The sequence below is a fragment of the Eptesicus fuscus genome, chromosome 5 (assembly GCF_027574615.1).
Source record: "Eptesicus fuscus isolate TK198812 chromosome 5, DD_ASM_mEF_20220401, whole genome shotgun sequence".
NCBI classification, from domain to species: Eukaryota; Metazoa; Chordata; class Mammalia; order Chiroptera; family Vespertilionidae; genus Eptesicus; species Eptesicus fuscus.
In genome coordinates, this window is record NC_072477.1 from 59011292 (window position 1) to 59030302 (window position 19011).

Sequence of the window (19011 nt, forward strand, 5' to 3'; positions counted from 1 at the left end):
TTTAACAAAACATGTACCTTCAAAACAACAAAATACTTCTGAGCAAAAATGAAGACCTACATAAATGGAGATAAATACTGTGTCCATGAATTAAAAGAGTAAATACTATTATGATGTCAATTCTTTCCAAATTGATATATACATTCAGTACAACCCTAATAAAAATCCAAGCATGCTTTCTCATAGAAATTGAATAGCTAATTCTAAAATTAATGAGAAAATGCAAAAGATCTAGTATAGCAAAAACAAATTTTAAAAAGGCAATATTAGAATATTTACACAACCTGAGTTCACATGGCTTCTTATAAAGCTACAGTTTTCAGATACTGTGTTATTGACATAAAGATGGACAAATATATTAATAGAACAGAATACAATCCAGATATAGATCCCTACATATATTACCAATTGCTTTTCAAGATAATTCAATGGGAAAATAATCTTTCCAATAAATGGTGGGAAACAATTGGACAGCCACAGGCAAACACAAAAACCTCAGCCTTTATCGCATGGCACATACAAAAATTAACTCAAAATGAATCATAGACCTAAATATAAGAACTAAAACTATAAAACTTCTAAAATAAAACACTGGGGAAAAGTTTAGTGACTTTTGGTTTGAAAAAGGTTTCTTAAATGCAGTCAAAAACTACAAACTCAATAATTAGGGCTGAAAAAAATCAAAAATTAGGACTTCATCAAAATTAAAAACTTTTCTTCTTCAAACAACACAGTAAAGAAAATGAAAATTCAAGCCACAGATTGGATGAAATATTTTGCAAGACATACATCTAGCAAAGAACTTGTATCTACAATATATTAAGAAATCTTACAGATTACAGATCAATAATAGAAGATAAAAAACCTACTTTAAAATGGGCAAATAATTTAGACAGACCATTAAGCAAAGAAGATATATAGATGACAAAAAACATATATGAAATAATGTTCAATATCATTAGAGAAATTAAAAACCAAAATGCACTACTACTACATATTTATCAGAGTAGTTAAAATTTAAAGACACGTTAGCAAGGATGTGGATCAACTGGAACTCTCATACACTGATGGTTGAAATGTAAATGTTACAACCACTTTGGAAAGTAGGCAAATTTTTTGAAAAGTTAAACCAGACAGTCCACCCCTAGGTATTTACCCAAGAAAAATGAAACACGTCTACACATAGATTTAAACACAATTATTCTTAGCAGCATTATTCATAACTAGAGGCCCGGTGCACTAAATTCATGCACGGGTAGGGTCCCTAGGCCTGGCCGACAATCAGGGCCGATCTGTGGGTCGCCAGTCGCTGTCTGTAGGGTGACCGGTGGGGCAATCAGGACCCCATTTGCACCCACCTTGGCCTGGCGCCACCTGCTCGCCGGCCCCGCCCTCCTCTCCTTCCCTCCGCCCCCCTCCCCCACCCACTCCGCCGCCGCCCCAGGTCAGTGCACGTCTAACTCCCAGTCAGTCGAACTCCCACCCATGGGGACAATTTGCATATTAGCCTTTTATTATATAGGATAGCCAAAAACTGGAAATGATGTAAGTGCCCATCAATGGTGAATAGATAAATTATGGTATCTCCATGCAATGAATGCTACACAACATGTGAAGAATTCCTAGGGTCCTAGTAGAATAAAGCCTCTTATCCTCAGCAGAGAATACTTGCCTTGATAATTTACCTCTGCTTCCCTAACTCATTCCCCATGCTATTTCACTACCACTCCTGGAATCATTTCCCAAATACTCCACCTTCATCCAAGTCTCTCTCAGGCTCTGCTTTTGTGAAAAAATAAAATAAAGCTGAAACCACATATTTATAGCAATGGGAATTGTTAAGTGAATTGGAGTAAATAAATATGACAAATTATTATGCACCCAATATTAAATATTTGCAAACAATGACACAAAATTGTGTTTGAGATAATGTAAGGTTTTCTATAAAGGGTCCAAAATGTACGTAAGATATAGTCTCAATTATGCAAAGTAAATAGAAAATGAAAGGATCTTATACAATAAGTTCCATATAAAAATAAGGAATTTCTATATCTTGCACAACCTGGTATAATGCCTTTTCAAAGGCACACATAAAATAATTGCAGAATAAAGATAACTGCAGGCAAATTGTCCAATGAACAATAAGCCAAAAAATATAATGTGCCGATTATATGCCAGATCTTTTTTTTTTTTTGTACTTATCAAGTCAAATCCATCATAATATATTATTAGCAAGTAGGTCTCATCCCTGGAATAAAAAGACAGTTCAATATTTAAAATTCATCAGTATAATTCATATTTAAAAAAACACATCAATATTGAGTAGATATTTAATAAAATTCCATACCCATCAATTATTTTTTAAATCTTAGCAAACTAAGAATTAAAAACTGTCCTTTTTATAAAGATGGTGCCTAAAGCAAGGAAGAAAGTCCCTGCCCCTCCCAAAGCTAAAGCAAAGGCTTTGAAGACAAAGAAAGGTATCCACAGACACACAAAAAAAAGATCCTCACTGTCACCCACCTTCCGACAGCCAAAGACACTGAGGCTCTGAAGGCAGCCTAAATATCCTTGGAAGAGCGCACCCAGGAGAAACAAGTGTCACTGCTATGCCATTATCAAATTCCCCCTGACTGCCCATCAGCCATGAAGAAGACAGAAGAGACGATACACTTGTATTCATTGTGGACATCGAGGCCAACAAGCACCAGATCAAACAGGGTGTGAAGAGGCTCTGTGACATTGATGCAGCCAAGCTCAACACCTTGATCAGTCCTGATGGAGAGAAGAAGGCATATGTTTGACTGGCTCCTGACTAGGATGTTTTGGATGTTGCCAACAAAATTGGGATCATCTAAACCGAGGTCAGCTGCCTAATTCTAAATATAAAAATTTTACACTGTAAAAAGAAATAAAAAATAAAAATAGCAACAACAGAAAGTATATTCTTAACTTCATAAAGCATATATACTAGAAAGTTAAATCTATTATATACCACTCTATGTTTGACACTGAAGCTGTAGCACTGAAGAAGTGAGGCAACAGTACCTGAATTCACAAAGCTTATAATTACTGGGGGATAGAGACAAGTAAGCAGATAATGGCAATACAGATGGTAAAATGCTATGACAAGAGAATCAGAAGGTGCCCTAGTAACATAAGAAAGGCACCAGCTCTGACTTTCCTGGAGATAATTACCACATTAGATGATGAATAACTTCTAGGCAGGGACAGTTATTTTCATCTTCGTATTGCTCAGTATCTAAAATAACGTCAGACACATGATAAATCTTCAGTAAATATTTCTCTTTTTTATCTTTATTGTTCAGAGTATTACAGATGTCCCCTCTTACCTTCTCCTCCACTGCCCCCATCCACCCAGTTCCCAACCCACCCTAGGACTTCACTACTCTATTGTCTGTGACCATAGGTAATGCATACCCTACACAATAAAAGGCTAATATGCAAATCGACCAAACAGTGGAAGGACTGGTAGACATGATACGCATTGACCACCAGGGGGCAGACGCTCAATGCAAGAGCTGCCCCCTGGTGGTCAGTGTGCTCCCCAGGGGGAACGCCACTCAGCCAGAATCTGGGCTCACAGCTGGCAAGTGCCACTCAGCCAGAATCTGGGCTCACAGCTGGCAAGCCTCTCCTGCCTCCGCAGCAGCACTAAGGATGTCCCCTGAGGGCTCTCGGACTGTGAGAGAATGCAGGCCTGGCTGAGGGACCCCCCTGAGTGCACAAATTTCATGCACTGGGCCTCTAGTATGCATATAAGATCTTTGGTTAACATCTTCCTGCCCAACCGCCACCCTTTCCTCTGAGATTGTCCATCTGTTCCATGTTTCCATGCCTCTGGTACTATTTTATTCATCAGTTTATTTTGTTCATTAGATTCCTTGTTTGTTTCTTTGGATTTTTAGATTCAATTGTTGATAGATATGTATTTATTGCCACTTTATTGTTCATATTTTTTTATCTTTTTTCTTCTCCTTCTCCTCCTTCTTCTTCCTCTGCTTAAAGAATACCCTTCAACAGTTCATGTAATACCCATTTGGTGGTGATGAACTCCTTTAGCTTTTTCTTGTCTGTGAAGCTCTTTATCTGACCTTCAATTCTAAATGATAGCTTTGCTGGGTAGAGTAATCTTGGTTGTAGGTACCTGCTATTCATCACTTTGAATATTTCTTGCCACTGCCTTCTGGCCTGCAAAGTTGAGAAATCAGCTGACAATCATATGGGCACTCCCTTGTAGGTAACTAACTTTTTTCTCTTACTGCTTTTAAGATTCTCTCTTTGTCTTTAACCCTTGGCATTTTAATTGTGATGTGTCTTGGCCTCTTTGGGTTAATCTTGATTGGGCCTCTCAGGCTTCCTGGACTTGTAAGTCTATTTCTTTCACCAGGTAGGGGAAGTTTTCTGCCATTATTTCTTCAAATAGACTTTCAATATCTTGCTCTCTCTCTTCTCCTTCTGGCACTCTCATAATGCAAATGTTGGTACATTTGAAGTTGTCCCAGAGGCTCCTTACACTATCTTCATATTTTTGGATTCTTTTTTCATTTTGCTCTTCTGATTGTTTTTTGCTTCTTCATATTCCAACTCATTGATTTGATTCTCAGAATCCTCTACTCTACTGTTGAATCCCTGTAAATTATTCTTTATTTCAGTTAGTGTATGTTTAATTTCTGACAGGTCCTTTTTCATGTCTTTTAACTTCTCACTAAGATCCTTAAAAGTCTCACTAAGTCTGCTGAAGCTCTCATTAAAATCCTTGAGCGACCTTATAGCCATTGTTTTGAACTCTGCATCCAGTAGTTTGCTTGCTTCCATTTCATTTATTTATTTTTCTGGAGATTTCTTCTGTTCTTTCATTTGTGACATGTTTCTTTATCTTCATATTTTGGCTGCTTCCCTGTGTTTGTTTCTATGTATTTGTTAGAGCTGCTATGTCTCCTGGAATTGGTAGAGTGGCCTTGTGTAGTAAGTGTCCTGTAGGGCCCAGTGGCTCAGCCTCCCCAGTCACCTAAGCTGGGAACTCTAGGTGTGCCCCTATGTGGGCTGTGTGCATAGTCTTTTGGTTGAGCCTTGATTGCCGTTGGCATCACTCGGAGGAGTTGACCTTGAGACCAATTGGCTGTAAGGACCAGCAGCATCTACAATGGAAGAGCTAATATGCAAGAGACACCCCTATGGAGCAGGACTTGCTTCAGTGGGGCTTTGGTGCTCACTGAGTCTGCCCCTTGAGTGTGTCATTTGTGGAAGTGTAGAATTGTAATCTGGTATGGTCTGAAGCTGTCCACCAGGTGCACTGGCTCTGGGGCCCCCTGGGAGGAGCCACCCAGCAGAAGCTACAGAGCAATCAGCAGATGGCTGCTACTTGTGTTGGGCTTGGAAGTGCCCAGGTGAGGCCAAGATATAAAGCAAGGCATGCTGGCACTAGTGCCAGGTCTTGGGGCCTCTTATTGATAGGTAAGGGTACACTGACATGCTAGCTAGCTGCTGCTTGTTTGAGAGATTTTAGGAAAGTCTGAAGCCTGAGCCAGGACAGGTTGTTCATATGGAAAAGCTGCTGCAAATAGCTTGGGTGGGGCAGTCTGGATGTACTTTCTTCTTTACTTTTCTAGTTGTAGGACTTCTATTCAGCCAGATTTCAGGAGGTTCTGAATGATGGCTGTTCTGTATTTTAGTTGTAATTTTGATGTGGTTGTGGGAGATGGTGAGTATCAGCATTTACCTATGCTACCATCTTGGTTCTCCTCCTTCTGTAAATATTTCTTTTTTTTTTGTTGTTAATTCTCACCCAAGGATATTTTTCCATTGATTTTTAGAGAAAGTGAAAGAGATGGGGAGAGACAGAGAGAGATAAACATCAATGTGTGAGAGATACATCAACTGGTTGCCTCCAGCACATGCCCCAACCAGAGCCAGGAATTGAGCCTGCAACTGAGGTATACGCCCTTGACTAGAATATGTAGTCTGTGAGCCAAAGCTCTATCCACTGAGCCAAACCAGCTAGGGCCAGTAAATATTTCTTAAATGAATGAGAGAACAAACAAAATAAACAAATATTAAATAGTAGCCTTAGGTGCTTTTGCAAATCAGATACAAATTTTCAATAAACTAAATCATTTATTATAAAGTTGATAGCTCCTAAAGAGTTCATTTGGATACACACACACACACACACACACACACACACACACACACACACACACACACATGCATACAACATAGTACCAATCCTAAATACTCACGGGTACAAGGGATTTGTATTAGCCAGTTGGAGAGTGTGTGTTTTCACAGGTTCCACAGCTATTAGCATATCTTGTTCTACAGCCATAGGAAGAACAGAATATCCACAGTAATCTATATGTTCTCCTAGGAAAAAGAGAAAGCATGTTTCATCATTGAAAACATACAACACAAGAGAAGCAAGCACAAGTTGACACTGAGGAAAAAACTTGACCACAAGCTAGGTTTTTACAGAAAATAAAATACTATGGGCAGAAACTGATGGGGGTTTCTTTTTCTCCCAGATATCTGAGCCAGGAACTACTGCTAGCAGAAGTATAAGAGTTATTATTTTCTATCAATTTTAGACTTCTTTAAACTTTTGTAAGTTTTTTTTTCCACTTTCTGATTCATAATGAACACTTTCAAGTAATTGTGAAGCATCAATAGCACTATTTCCTTTTTCTGTTGTTTTTTGTATCAACTTTTAAAATATGAATGATTGAAGCCTTTAGTACACTCTCCCTTATATTAACATTATGTGAGTCCTATTCTCTTCCTTACTAAAGAATGAGGTCACCAAAGGTGAGGGCTTTGCTTTATTTTTCTTTGTGGTCTAACCAAATGCCTTACAAATTATACTGGCACTGGTAAGTTGTGTTGAATATGCTCCACATAGCTATGATAAAGAAAAAGAAACTGGAAAAAGAATATTTATTCTGTATTACTTTATATATAGTAAGCAAATATAGGAAGTAAACTATTGTTTTAATTCTAATTCTTCCATGAAACACCAGGAAGAATTTTTTTCTGTTATACTATAATGTCTTCAGATTATCACTTAAATTCAAGGTTGTTATACATAAGATTTAACTACAAAATAACAATTCAAGAAGGTGGGCTAAGCAAGCTCATTTATATTTCCCCATAACAGGTTTTTTTGGTGTGTTTTTTTTATATCTTTTTTATTATTATTATTATTGATTTCAGAGAGGAAGGGAAATGGAGAGAGAGATAGAGAAATCAATGATGAGAGAGAATCATTGATTGGCTGCCTCCAGCACAACCCACACTGGAGCCTGCAACCCAGGCATGTGCCTTGACCGAGAATTGAACCATGACTTCCTGGTTCATAGGTCTACGCTCAACTACTGAGCCACGCCGGCCGGGCCCCATACCAATTTTTTATATCTAATTGCTCCTATGGCAGACATTGATCAACTGAGAAATGCAAAATGAATGGAAGGCAATTCAATTGCATAATCATATTTTTTAAAACAAATATTATTTTACATGTTCTTACAGATAACCAGCCTTTTCTTTCTACATTGATATGTCCTTTAAAATAATAAAACAGCCCTGACCGGTTTGGCTCAGTGGATAGAGCGTCAGACTGCGGACTGGAGGGTCCCAGATTCGATTCCAGTTAAGGGCATGTACCTTGGTTGCTGGTACATCCCCAGTAGGGGGTGTGCAAGAGGCAGCTGATCGATGTTTCTCTCTCATCGATGTTTCTAACTCTCTATCCCTCTCCCTTCCTCTCTGTAAAAAATCACTAAATTATTAAAAAATTAATTAAATAATTAATTAAATAATAAAACAGACTTCTGGTCAAGATGGCAGAGTTCTTCCATAACCACATCAAAAATATAACTAAACTACAGAACAACCATCGTTCAGAACCACCTGAAATCTAGCTGATTGGAAGTCCTACAGTTAAGAATATAAAGAAGAAGCCACATTGAGACTGTTAAGAACGAAGGAGACACAGAACAAGCTGTTCCCATACCCACATATGGCAAATAAAAATCAGGAGGAATATCTCAGCTGTGGAGGTCCCCGCTAAGGATCGATGGGTTCCAGCCCCACAGCAGACCCCCTCAGTCCAGGGTTCCAGTGCCAGGTAGAAGAGTCCTCATAACTTCTGGCTGTAAAAACCAGTGAAAATTCTGGCTGAGTAAGACCAAGGATGGCTGGAGTCCCAGGCAGTTCCTCTTAAAGGGCCCACACATGGACTTACTTGGACTCACACCCTCTGAGTTCCAACAGTGGGGCAGCAGCCTGAAAGGCACCAGAGACATAATGGGAGGAACTGAAGTGTCTGGCATCAGGGACAGAGCTGGAGGGACAGTTTTCTCCCAGACAGAAGTACTGGTAGAAGCCACTATTCCTTTTCTGAGTCCTTCTCCAAAAGAGCCGACACATGGGCACCATATTTGAGTCCCCATCAACCTGGCTCACACTATTTTCCTTGCCCTGGTGATTCCTTGAGACCCCACCAACCTGTGGGCCCACCCAAGCTGTTTCCAGTGGCTTTTCCATACAAATGACCTGTCTTGGCTGATACTTTAGATTTACCTAAAATCTCTCAAATAAGCAGCAGTTGGCCTCAGTATGCCCTGTACCTCTCACTAAGTGGTCCCAGGCCTAGCACTAGTGGCAGCTGGCTTAAGTTCCAAGCTTGGCCTCTTCTAGGAACCGCAAAGCCAAGAACAAGTAGTAGTCATCTGCAGTTCAATTTGTAGCTCATGCTGGATGGCCCCAGGCAGAACACAGATGGTGGCTGACCTTGGCCTGCACCTCCTGGGAGGCCCCAAAGCCAGTGCACCCAGTGGACAGCTTCAGACACATCAAAGCACCACCAACCACAAGCAACTCCACAAGCAACTTAGCAGGCACTGCAGACCTGCTGAAGTAAGTCCTGCTTGGTAGGATGGGCCCCTGCATAGTCGATCTTCCACAGTGGTCCCTGGCAGTCCTTATATCCAGTCTTTATAGCCATCCCTCCCATGGACATGCCAACAGCAATCAAGGCTCAACTGCATCAGGTGGTTGTACACAGCCCACACCAGGGGGTGCACCTGGAATGCTCAGCTCAGGTGAAGGGGGAGGTTATAGCACTGAACCCTACTGGATACCTACTACATTAGGCCACTCTACCAAGCCTGGGAGATATAGCAGCTCTAGCTAATACATAGAAACAAACACAGGGAGGCTGCCAAAATGAGGAGAAAAGGAAACATATCCCAAAAGAACAGAACAAAACTCCAGAAAAAGAACTAAACAAAATGGAGACAAGCAATCTACTAGATGCAAAGTTCAAAACACTGGTTATAAGTGTACTTGAGGAACTCAGAGATATGGAAGCCTTAAAAAAAAAGTCAGAAATGAAGAAAACACTAACTGAAATGAAGAATAATTCAGAGGAAATCAACAATAGAGTAGACAGCACTGAGAATCAAAACAGCAATTTGACATATAGGGTGTCCCAAAAAATTTATACACACTTTATAGCTGCTAGCTCAACTGACATTTTTTCCTTTTCAGATTTAACCCATTGGAATTAATAATTATTCAAAGTGTGTATACATTTTTGGGGGACACCCTGTATAAGGAAGCAAAAATCATCCAATCAGAACAGGAAAAAAAAAAGAATCCAGAAAAATGAGGACAGCATGAGAAGCCTCTGGGACAACTTCAAGCATACCAACATTCATATCATGGGGATGCCAGAAGTAGAAGAGAGAGAGCAAGAAATTGAAAACCTATTTGAAAAAATAATGACAGAAAACTTCCCTAACCTCGTGAAGTAAATACACATACAGGTCCAGAAAGCACAGGGAGTCCCAAATAAGAGGAACCCAAAGAGGACCACAACAAGACACATAATAATTAAAATGCAAAAGGTTAAAGACAAAGAGAGAGTCTTAAAAGCAGCACGAGAAAAGCAGTAATTACCTACATGGGAAAATTTTGCAGGTCAGAAGAGAGTGACAAGAAATATTCAAACTGATAAAAAACAAGGACCAACAACCAAGATTACTCTATCCAGCAAAGCCGTCATTTAGAATTAAAGGACATATAAAGAGCTTCCCAGACAAGGAAAAGCTAAAGGAGATCATTGCCACCAAACCAGGATTACAAGAAATGCCAAAAGGTCTTTGGGAAGAAGAAGGAGAGGAGGAAGAGGAAGAAAAGGAGGAGGAGGAAGAAGAAGAGGGGGAGGAGGAGGGAGAGGAAGAGAAGGAGGAAAAAGAGGAGAAGGAGGGGGAGGAAAAATATGAACAATAAAATGGCAATAAATACATATCTACCAACAACTGAATCTAAAAAACAAAATAAACAAATATGCAGAACAGAAAAAAAGTTTTAATAAAAATAATAAAATAAAAAGTAATAAAAATAAAGGGCTTTTCCTAGATTGACAATGATAGATGGAGAAGTGGTTTTCAATGTTATCTTTCTCCCCAACTTCCTTCAAGAAGATAATAATACAAAACAATGGTTCACAAGTAAAAAACCACATATTTAAAGAAGTGGAACTGAATGGAGGCACCAGATTCCGTTGGGGAAGCTGCAGTGTTGATGACAGCCTTCTGATATTCTTCCTTTTGTCAAAAATTATGGAAATACTCTGGGTAAGGGGCAGGTGGGGAACAGGAACTGCTGGCAAGTAGCATAATAAGACAATTACATTCTGCATATTTTAACAGAAAATATAATAATGCTTTTAATGAACACTGAAATTCATTTCATCCCAAGCACTAACTAAATTAACCACATTGAAACATAATATCCCCCTCCCTTTTTTAAATCAGAAAATAGTCAATAAATTTACTAGAATAAGAATTACTTATCAGGAAAATCCTTAGTTTTGAAACTTTACCCACAAAACTAAAGGAAGCTTGGCTCTGATCTGAGGCTATTGCTTCTTTTCAGTCCTTTAAAGATAGCAAGTTGTTAATTCTCCCACTCTGCTGTTTCCAGGCCTTTTTCCTGTCCTCCTGTTCTTCGGACGCTTGACCACATTCTCTCCTCCTCATCATTCTCATCTATGACTCTCTTAGATACTCGGTTCTTCAGTGAAGACCTTAGCACAGTGATGGCGAACCTATGACACGCGTGTCAGCACTGACACGCGTAGCCATTTCTGATGACACGCGGCCGCATGCCGAGGATGAAACATTTGCTGCTCCTGAGGATGAAACATTTGCGACTAGAGTCTTGGAGTTAGTTTTTTCCTCAAAGTGACACACTACCTGAGTTATGCTCAGTTTTTTGGCGAAGTTTGACACACCAAGCTCAAAAGGTTGCCCATCACTGCCTTAGCATCTCCTTCCATCCCGATCCTGCAATAACCTACATAAAATTCAGGTAAACAACCCAGTCTAAGGCCCTACTTTCTAATCCCTTGACCTCTGGAGAACCTCACCTCCTCCCTGCCTCAGCCATCTACTTACTCCCATGGTTTTGACAATTTTAGTAATGACCAAAGACCTTCTTATCACCTGGAACTTTTCTGCTTATGAAGTTTAAATTTCAAATATCATATTCTTTACTAACACCATCCTGCTTTCCTGTTTTCCAGACTCAGCTCTTTGCCCTCTCTACCTTATAAACTCCCTACTTACCTTTCTTGCTTTTTCTACCCAGCACAGATTCCAGGGTTCATATCATCCACTTCCTAATGCCACTGCCATCCTCTTGTAACCTCCATATAAAACAAAACCCCAAATCTAGAACAAACAGAAGCAACTTAGACTAGCTGAAAAGGGAAAAAATGTAAACTCTGGATACCAGTATTGCTATAATTCTTTGGTCTCCAGGTCTAGCCAGACCTCAATGTTCCCAGCAAACTTTTTGTTTTTCCAGTCATCTCCCTCTCCCATCCTTCCTCACAAAGCTATTTCAAATTTTCTGCCTTCTCCTTAAACTTACAACTCCTCCTAATCTCCACCCGCAATAAGAATTCCCTCAACCTTCTATGCAAAAATTATACATTTACCTACATCAACCTGTATCTTTTTCTTCCTTGCCTTCTGTTAAAAAGAGTCAAAGAGGCCCTCTTCCTATGCTCTAGATACCAGCCCTCTTGCCCTCTAGGGAATTCTGCTCCATCAATTCCTCTCCATCAGTTGTCTTCAATCTCTCTCTCTCCACTGGATTTGCTCCGTTGCCCCTCCCCCCTCATTTAAACATCCCATATTTTTTAAATCCTCCATTATTTGCTTCAAGTAAAATAAGATCACCTGAGTTAATAATAATTAAAGCTATTGGGTTCATGGAAGTTTATTCTATTACTAGAGGCCCAGTGCATGAAATTTGTGCACTCAGGGGGTCCCTCAGCCCAGTCTGTGCCCTCTTGCAGTCAAGGAGCCCTTGGGGGATGTCCGACTGATGACTTAGGCGGGGAGTGGGCCTAAGCCAGCAGTCAAACATCCTTAGTGCTGCCACGGAGGTGGTAGAGGCTCCTGCAACCGCAGCTGCACTCGCCAGCTGTGAGCCTGGCTTCTGGCTGAGCAGCACTACCCATGTGGGAGCACACTGACCACCAGGGACAGCTCCTGCATTGAGCATCTGCCCCCTGATGGTCAGTGCGCGTCATAACCATTTGGTCGATTTGCATATTAGCCTGTTATTATATAGGATGCCAATTACTTTTTTGTATGTTTACACTTTTCATTTTAAAAGGTTTTTTTTTAATCCTCCTTTGACTCCTGAAGTTTTCTCAGTTCTCCATCCTATTTTCTCTCAATAAAAACAAATCATTCTCACATGAAGACTCCCACTGTTCCAGTTTTATACATTACTAGTAGCCCATTTGCACGAAGATTCGTGCAATAGACCTTCATTCACCTGGCTGCCTGCACCAGTTTTCTGCCAGCACCGGGGACCCAGGCCTTGGCTGTGGCCACCGCCTTCTACCTTCTTTCAGGGTCCTGGCTTGGCCCTGGGCGGTGGCCTTGTGCTCAGCTGCACCCAGCGTCCCTGCTACCCGATCTCAGGAGCGAGCCGACCCCCCAGGTCGGCTTGCTCCTGCAATCGGAGCAGGCACCCCGCTGGCGCCCAAGGCCCAGAAAGCCTCGGGCAGCTTTCCCGGCCTTGGGCTCCGCCGCACCCCAGCTTCCCTGCAACGGTTTCCTGGTGGGCGTGGTTGATGGGCATGGCTTGGTTGGTGGGCGTGGCTTGGGTGTGGCGAAGGTGCGGTCAATTTGCATATTTGTCTATTATAAGGTAAGATGGCATTCTAGCACATGTTGGTATTCAATAAATATTGATGAAATGAATATGATCAAACCTCATGCCACAGTGCTTAAATATGATTTTAACTGGATATGGAGCTGCATAAGTTTCCTATTGTGGATGGAAAAGGAGCTTCTATGGAAAGTAATCTCACAGGGTGATCTGACCATAAATTCCTAACTGGGCAGGTTATGGTTGGTAGTCATGTCCCAGGCATATAACTTCTTTAGTAAAAGGTTTATCTTTGCCTTAAGCAAGCCCTGTCCATTGTTTCTGTGCATCTAGGTTAACACCTTTGAAGATGGCCCTCAGAACCCTCCTTCTAAAGTTTGAGTTTAACTATCCTGTACTCCCCTGAATTGCTTTCTCCCACCTTCATGTAATCTTTCTTATTTTCCTTCCTTAATCTCAAATGCATAAAAGAAACTGCAAAACCTTCCCCAAGCATTTGTAAGCTTGCTCCCGGCTCATGTTGTCAGTGTGGCCTAAATAAACTCTTTTAAATAAATGTTTTAAAAAGAATCATTCTTCAGGCCACCACATAATTAAAAGCAAGGAATTAGCCCTAGCCAGCTTGGCTCAGAGGATAGAGCATCAGCCTGCGGACCAAAGGGCCCCAGGTTCGATTTCAGTCAAGGGCACGTACCTCAGTTTCAGGCTTCCTCCCCAGCCAGGGCCCAGGTCAGGATGTGTGCAGGAAGCAACCAATCAATGCGTTTCTCTCACATGGATGTTTCTCTCTGTCTTTCCCTCTCTTCCACTCTCTCTAAAAAATCAATGGAAAAATATCCTCAGGTGAGGATTAACAAAAATAAATAAAATAAATAAAAATGAGGAATTACAAGGTTTCCAGTATTCTTCTAATACAATGAGTAAACATAAAATCATTAAATTACTCACAGTCTAAAAATGTAACCTGCAGCACAGAAAAATATTTTCATTCCTCATGAAACAACATTAATTACTAGTTTCAACAAATTTATAAATTTTTTAAATGAATGGGGAAAATTAACATTAATAACACGAATTGGGAAAGATGAAAGTATAGTATGGTTTCTTATATAAAAGTTTATCTTGCTAGCGTAGGTATATGTGAAATATTCTATTTTTTTCAGTTCTCCTTGGAAAAAAGTAAGAAAATAATGTATTAACAAAAACTTGGATCTTATCAAAGTAGGAAAAAAGTTAGAGAAGGAACTTTTGAAATACCTATTATGTTGACCCTTCCTGGTGCTCGAACATAGAACTTGGGAATGGATCCAAACTTAGAGTTAAACATCTCCTTTAGCTTCAGCAATCTGAAAATAAGAGTAGAATGTGTCAGAATATCCACATAATAGAAAAATCCATAAAATACATATGTGCAAACATATTTCATATACCTACCATCATTAGTTAGCCTTAAAAAGTAAAAAAAGCAAATCTTTTACTGACATACTTCCTTTAGAACCCCAGGAATAAAAAATATTGTAACTCCCTAAGTGACATTCTAAGAGTTTGGATGTTCTTTTGTAGACACAAACCTGGCACATCCTGTTGTGCCAGAAAGTAAGGAAGTGCTAAAACAATGATGTAACATGTCAGGACACAGGAGCCCACATAGAGGATCCCACTGCCCAAATCTGAAACAACTTGATCAACATAGTAATAAAGACAACATATTATAACCCACAGAATAAAACAAATCAGTATGTCCATACTAACATAAATAACTGGAAGAGCCCTAGCCGGTTTGGCTCAGTGGATAGAGCACCAGCCTGCGGACTGAAGGGTCCTGGGTTTGATTCCGGTCAAGGGCACATGCCTGGGTTGTGGGCTCGATCCTCAGTAGGGGGCATGTAGGAGGCAGCCAATCAATGATTCTCTCTCATCATTGATGTTTCTATCTCTCCCTTCCTCGCTGAAATCAATATAAATATATTTTAAAAAATAACTGGAAGAAAAGGAAAAACAGTTCATTACACTATAATGACAAATAATAAATGTAAAAAATATGAAAAAAATTGAAAATCATCATTTAGTGACCATCATATAATAATTTTTTATTCAGCCAAGGATCATCAATGGATGCTAAAACCAGTAAATGAAGATGGCCCTCAGAACCCTCCTTCTAAAGCTTGAGTTTAGAAACAGTTTGATATGAAACAGAATATTAACATATCTTTTAAATATATTTTATTGATATTTTTACAGAGAGGAAGGGAGAGAGATAGAGTTAGAAACATCGATGAGCGAGAAACATCGATCAGCTACCTCCTGCACCTCTCCACCCCCTCGGCCAACTGGGGATGTGCCCGCAACCAAGGTACATGCCCTTGACCAGAATTGAACCTGGGACCCTTCAGTCCGCAGGCCGACACTCTACCCACTGAGCCAAACCAGTTAGGGCTTAACATATTTTTAAAATATTTCATCAAAAGATACTTAATAGATACAGAAAAAAAACAGTAACTTTACAGTGGAAAAACCAGGCAGATGTGTCCTTAACCAAGTGATCCCAGTTAACAGCATTGGTAATGGGCAAATAGACATCATGTGCCTCCTGATATGATGTACTGAGAAAACAAAATTACTTTTTTGTAGTATTCTTACCAAAAAAAAAGATAAAGCAAATTTAATAATGAAGAAATATTATGTAAAGTCTGTTAAAGGGGAAAGAATTTTAAAGTATAATCATGACTTTTACACAGGTATAAAATAAACATGTGTTAAACATTTTATCTAATTAACTAATGACAAAACCAGTAAAATATTATAACCAGTTAGAAGGAGAAACCAAGTACTACTCATACAGTCAAATAAGGAATGTTGAAATGAATTTACAAGTAAACACAAAAACTACTAAAACTGGTTAATAGCAACAATCAACTGCATCCCTCTAGACATAATTTGCAGTTTCTATGTATAAGAAGCATTTGCACTGCTATCAGTTTTCTGTGACCTACAGCACTATTAAAGGGCTTGACTGTAATGAAAGGTTCAGAGACACACAGATATCAGATCACTTGAAAGATAGGTATGCCAGGCAACTTCTGATTCTCCTTGGAGACACCTAGTAATCTTTTGATCCATTTCAAAGTTTTTCACAAGTTTTCCCTGCAACCCAGATTGAGGGATAGTCTATAAAATAACTGGTCATGAAATACAAAGAAAGACTGAGGAACTGCCTGCCCCAAAAAATAAAAGATATTTTAAAAACAAAACAAGGAACCTAAACCTGTGTCCTCGATTGAATCCTGACCAAGAATAGATATATATATTATTATTATTTGCTATAAAAAGCACATTAGTGGGATAATTGGCAGCACTTGAGGTCTGTCAATAGATAATGCCATATTGATGCTAATTTCCTGATTTTAATAATTGTATTCTGGTTGCGTTAGAAAATATTCTTGTTTCTGGGAAATACACTCCAGTATTTAAGGTTAAAGTGGCATTATGTCTTCAACTTAAGCTCAAACTGTTTAGAAAAATATAACATAAAAAGGGAGAGAACAATAAAACAAATATGGAATAATGTTAACATTTGGGGAAGCTGGGAGAAGAGTACACAGTATATTTGACTTTTGTATAAATCTTAAATTATTTCAAAATAAAAAGTTTTTAAAAAGCATTTACTGATACTTTACTATATACTCTACTTAAAAAGGAGATTAATAATAGTCATTGGCCTCTAGGAATATAAAAGTCTGTCAGACGAGAAAGGTGGGTAAGCTAAAAAGTACAATACAGCATGACAATAAAGTAATACAGTTCTTTGGGAGTAGAGAGAAGCTATTTAGCTCCTACTGTGGGAGAATGTGAAGATAAATCCATAATGGGGAGAATAAGTTAGAGAAGGCTTCCCAAAGAGGCAACAGTTAAAATTAATTATAAAGGATGATGTCAGACAAGTGGAATGTTGTGAAGCATTCTAGGCAAATGGAATTAAAAGAACCAGCATGCTGCATTCAGAAAATTATAGTTAGGGCTTTAAATACATCAAAAGAGAAAAGTAGGAGAGGAGGCTGGTGGTAGTCAAGCCCCAGATATTAAAGGGCCTTATATGCCAAGTTGGAGCAATTGGCTGAGAACAGATGTTTAAGGATAAAGTGATATCCATTTCACACTTGACAAAACTCACTGGGGAGTGCATGGAAGGTGGGTCATAGGAAGGCAAGGCAGAAAGAGAGAAATCCAATAGGAAGCCATTGTAGTAAATCTAGAGAGAAATGCTGAGGGTACACTAGTGGTGAAGATAGAGAAGGGTGAAAATTAAGTTGATATTAAGGAAGTCTAATCCATAGGAATCAGTGGCCAATTAGGTGTGGGAAAGAGGGAGAAGTTTTCTAGCTTATTTAACTCCACTAGCCTCAATAGGGGCTATTTCTGCCTGTGAAAATCACATACAGACAAAATTCAAGTTCTGCTGAACTTGAATCCTTATTAATTTGCTTTTATAAACACTGCAAACACAAACAAGATAAAGTACTAACAGCACATTAGAATAAAGCTCCTAAAATGTGTTTTAGTAAAATTATTTTGAGTTATTAAATTTTGCATTATTTTCCCAAACTACCCCAGGAAAGCAGTCTGTTCGTGCCTTACTACAATTACTCCATCACCAAGAGGCTTACCAAACAACACTTCTACCTTTGAAATTCAAATGCAAAAAGGCTGTAAAGGAAAGTATTTTTCTTGAAGAATAGAAAGAACTGGTGTACACAATGTTTTTCTAAACCTTATACCTAATCTATACATATAAAAGCCAAGCGACTGGAATGACCGGAATGACCGGTATCTATGACATGCACTGCGGCCAGCCAACCAGACCAATGGGGGTGGGGTTGGTCGGCCAACCTCCCACGTCCCGTCCCCATGGCCCACCTGCCCTGATGGGTCGGGGCAGGCTGGACCTCACCTGTGCATGAATTCATGCACCGGGCCTCTAGTCCTCTAATAATGAAGCAATATGGCTATAATTGGGAGAGTAGCTGTATTTTTACCACACTGGGCTAGTCACCAGCAAGACTCCATCACTTAAAATGTAGTCACTTGCCCTAACCGGTTTGGCTCAGTGGATAGAGCATCGGCCTTCGGACTGAAAGGTCCCAGGTTCGATTCCGGTCAAGGGCATGTACATTGGTTGCAGGCACATCCCCGGTGGGGGGTGTGCAGGAGGCAGCTGGTCGATGTATCTCTCTCATCGATGTTTCTAACTCTCTATCCCTCTCCCTTTCCTCTCTGTAAAAAATCAATAAAATATATATTTTTTTTAAAAAATGTAGTCACTTAAAGTATGCCTCCAAAAAGAGTACAGTGAGCATTTCCAATCTTATCTAATAAAGAGGGAATATGCTAATTGACCCTCACACCATCACAAAGATGGCGGCGCCCACGGCCAATAAGGAGGGAATATGCTAATTGACTGCCACACCCTCAAAGATGGCAGCACCCACAGCCAATAAGGAGGGAATATGCTGACTGCCACACCCTCAAAGATGGCGGCGCCCACAGCCAATAAGGAGGAAATATGCTAATTGACTGTCACACCCTCAAATATGGCAGCGCCCACAGTCACAAGATGGCGGCACCCAGTCCCCTTAGCCCCACCGGGGTGGCAAGCACATGGCTAGTCCCCCAGTCCCCTCAGTGCCCCAGCTGCCCAGGGCCACCTGAGGCTCAGGTAACCAGGGCTGGCCGAGGCTTGCACTGCGGGCAGTGGCAGCAGCAGAGGTGTGATGGGAGCATCACCTTCCCCTGATCGCT

At 40.0% G+C, this 19011-nt stretch overlaps 1 protein-coding gene and 1 pseudogene across 1 annotated transcript in view; one reads left to right on the plus strand and one right to left on the minus strand.

Annotated features, from left to right (window-relative positions):
• The window catches only part of GALK2 (galactokinase 2), a 138024-nt gene that overhangs the window by 109735 nt on the left and 9278 nt on the right, over positions 1-19011 (minus strand). Inside the window, exons 2-3 of the mRNA XM_008143127.3 lie at positions 14473-14561; positions 6264-6387 (exon numbers count right to left, since the gene is read on the minus strand). Coding sequence (XP_008141349.1) covers positions 6264-6387; positions 14473-14561 — 213 coding nt within the window. The remainder of the gene's footprint in view (positions 1-6263; positions 6388-14472; positions 14562-19011) is intronic.
• On the plus strand, positions 2408-2858 carry LOC114232015 (60S ribosomal protein L23a-like; annotated as a pseudogene).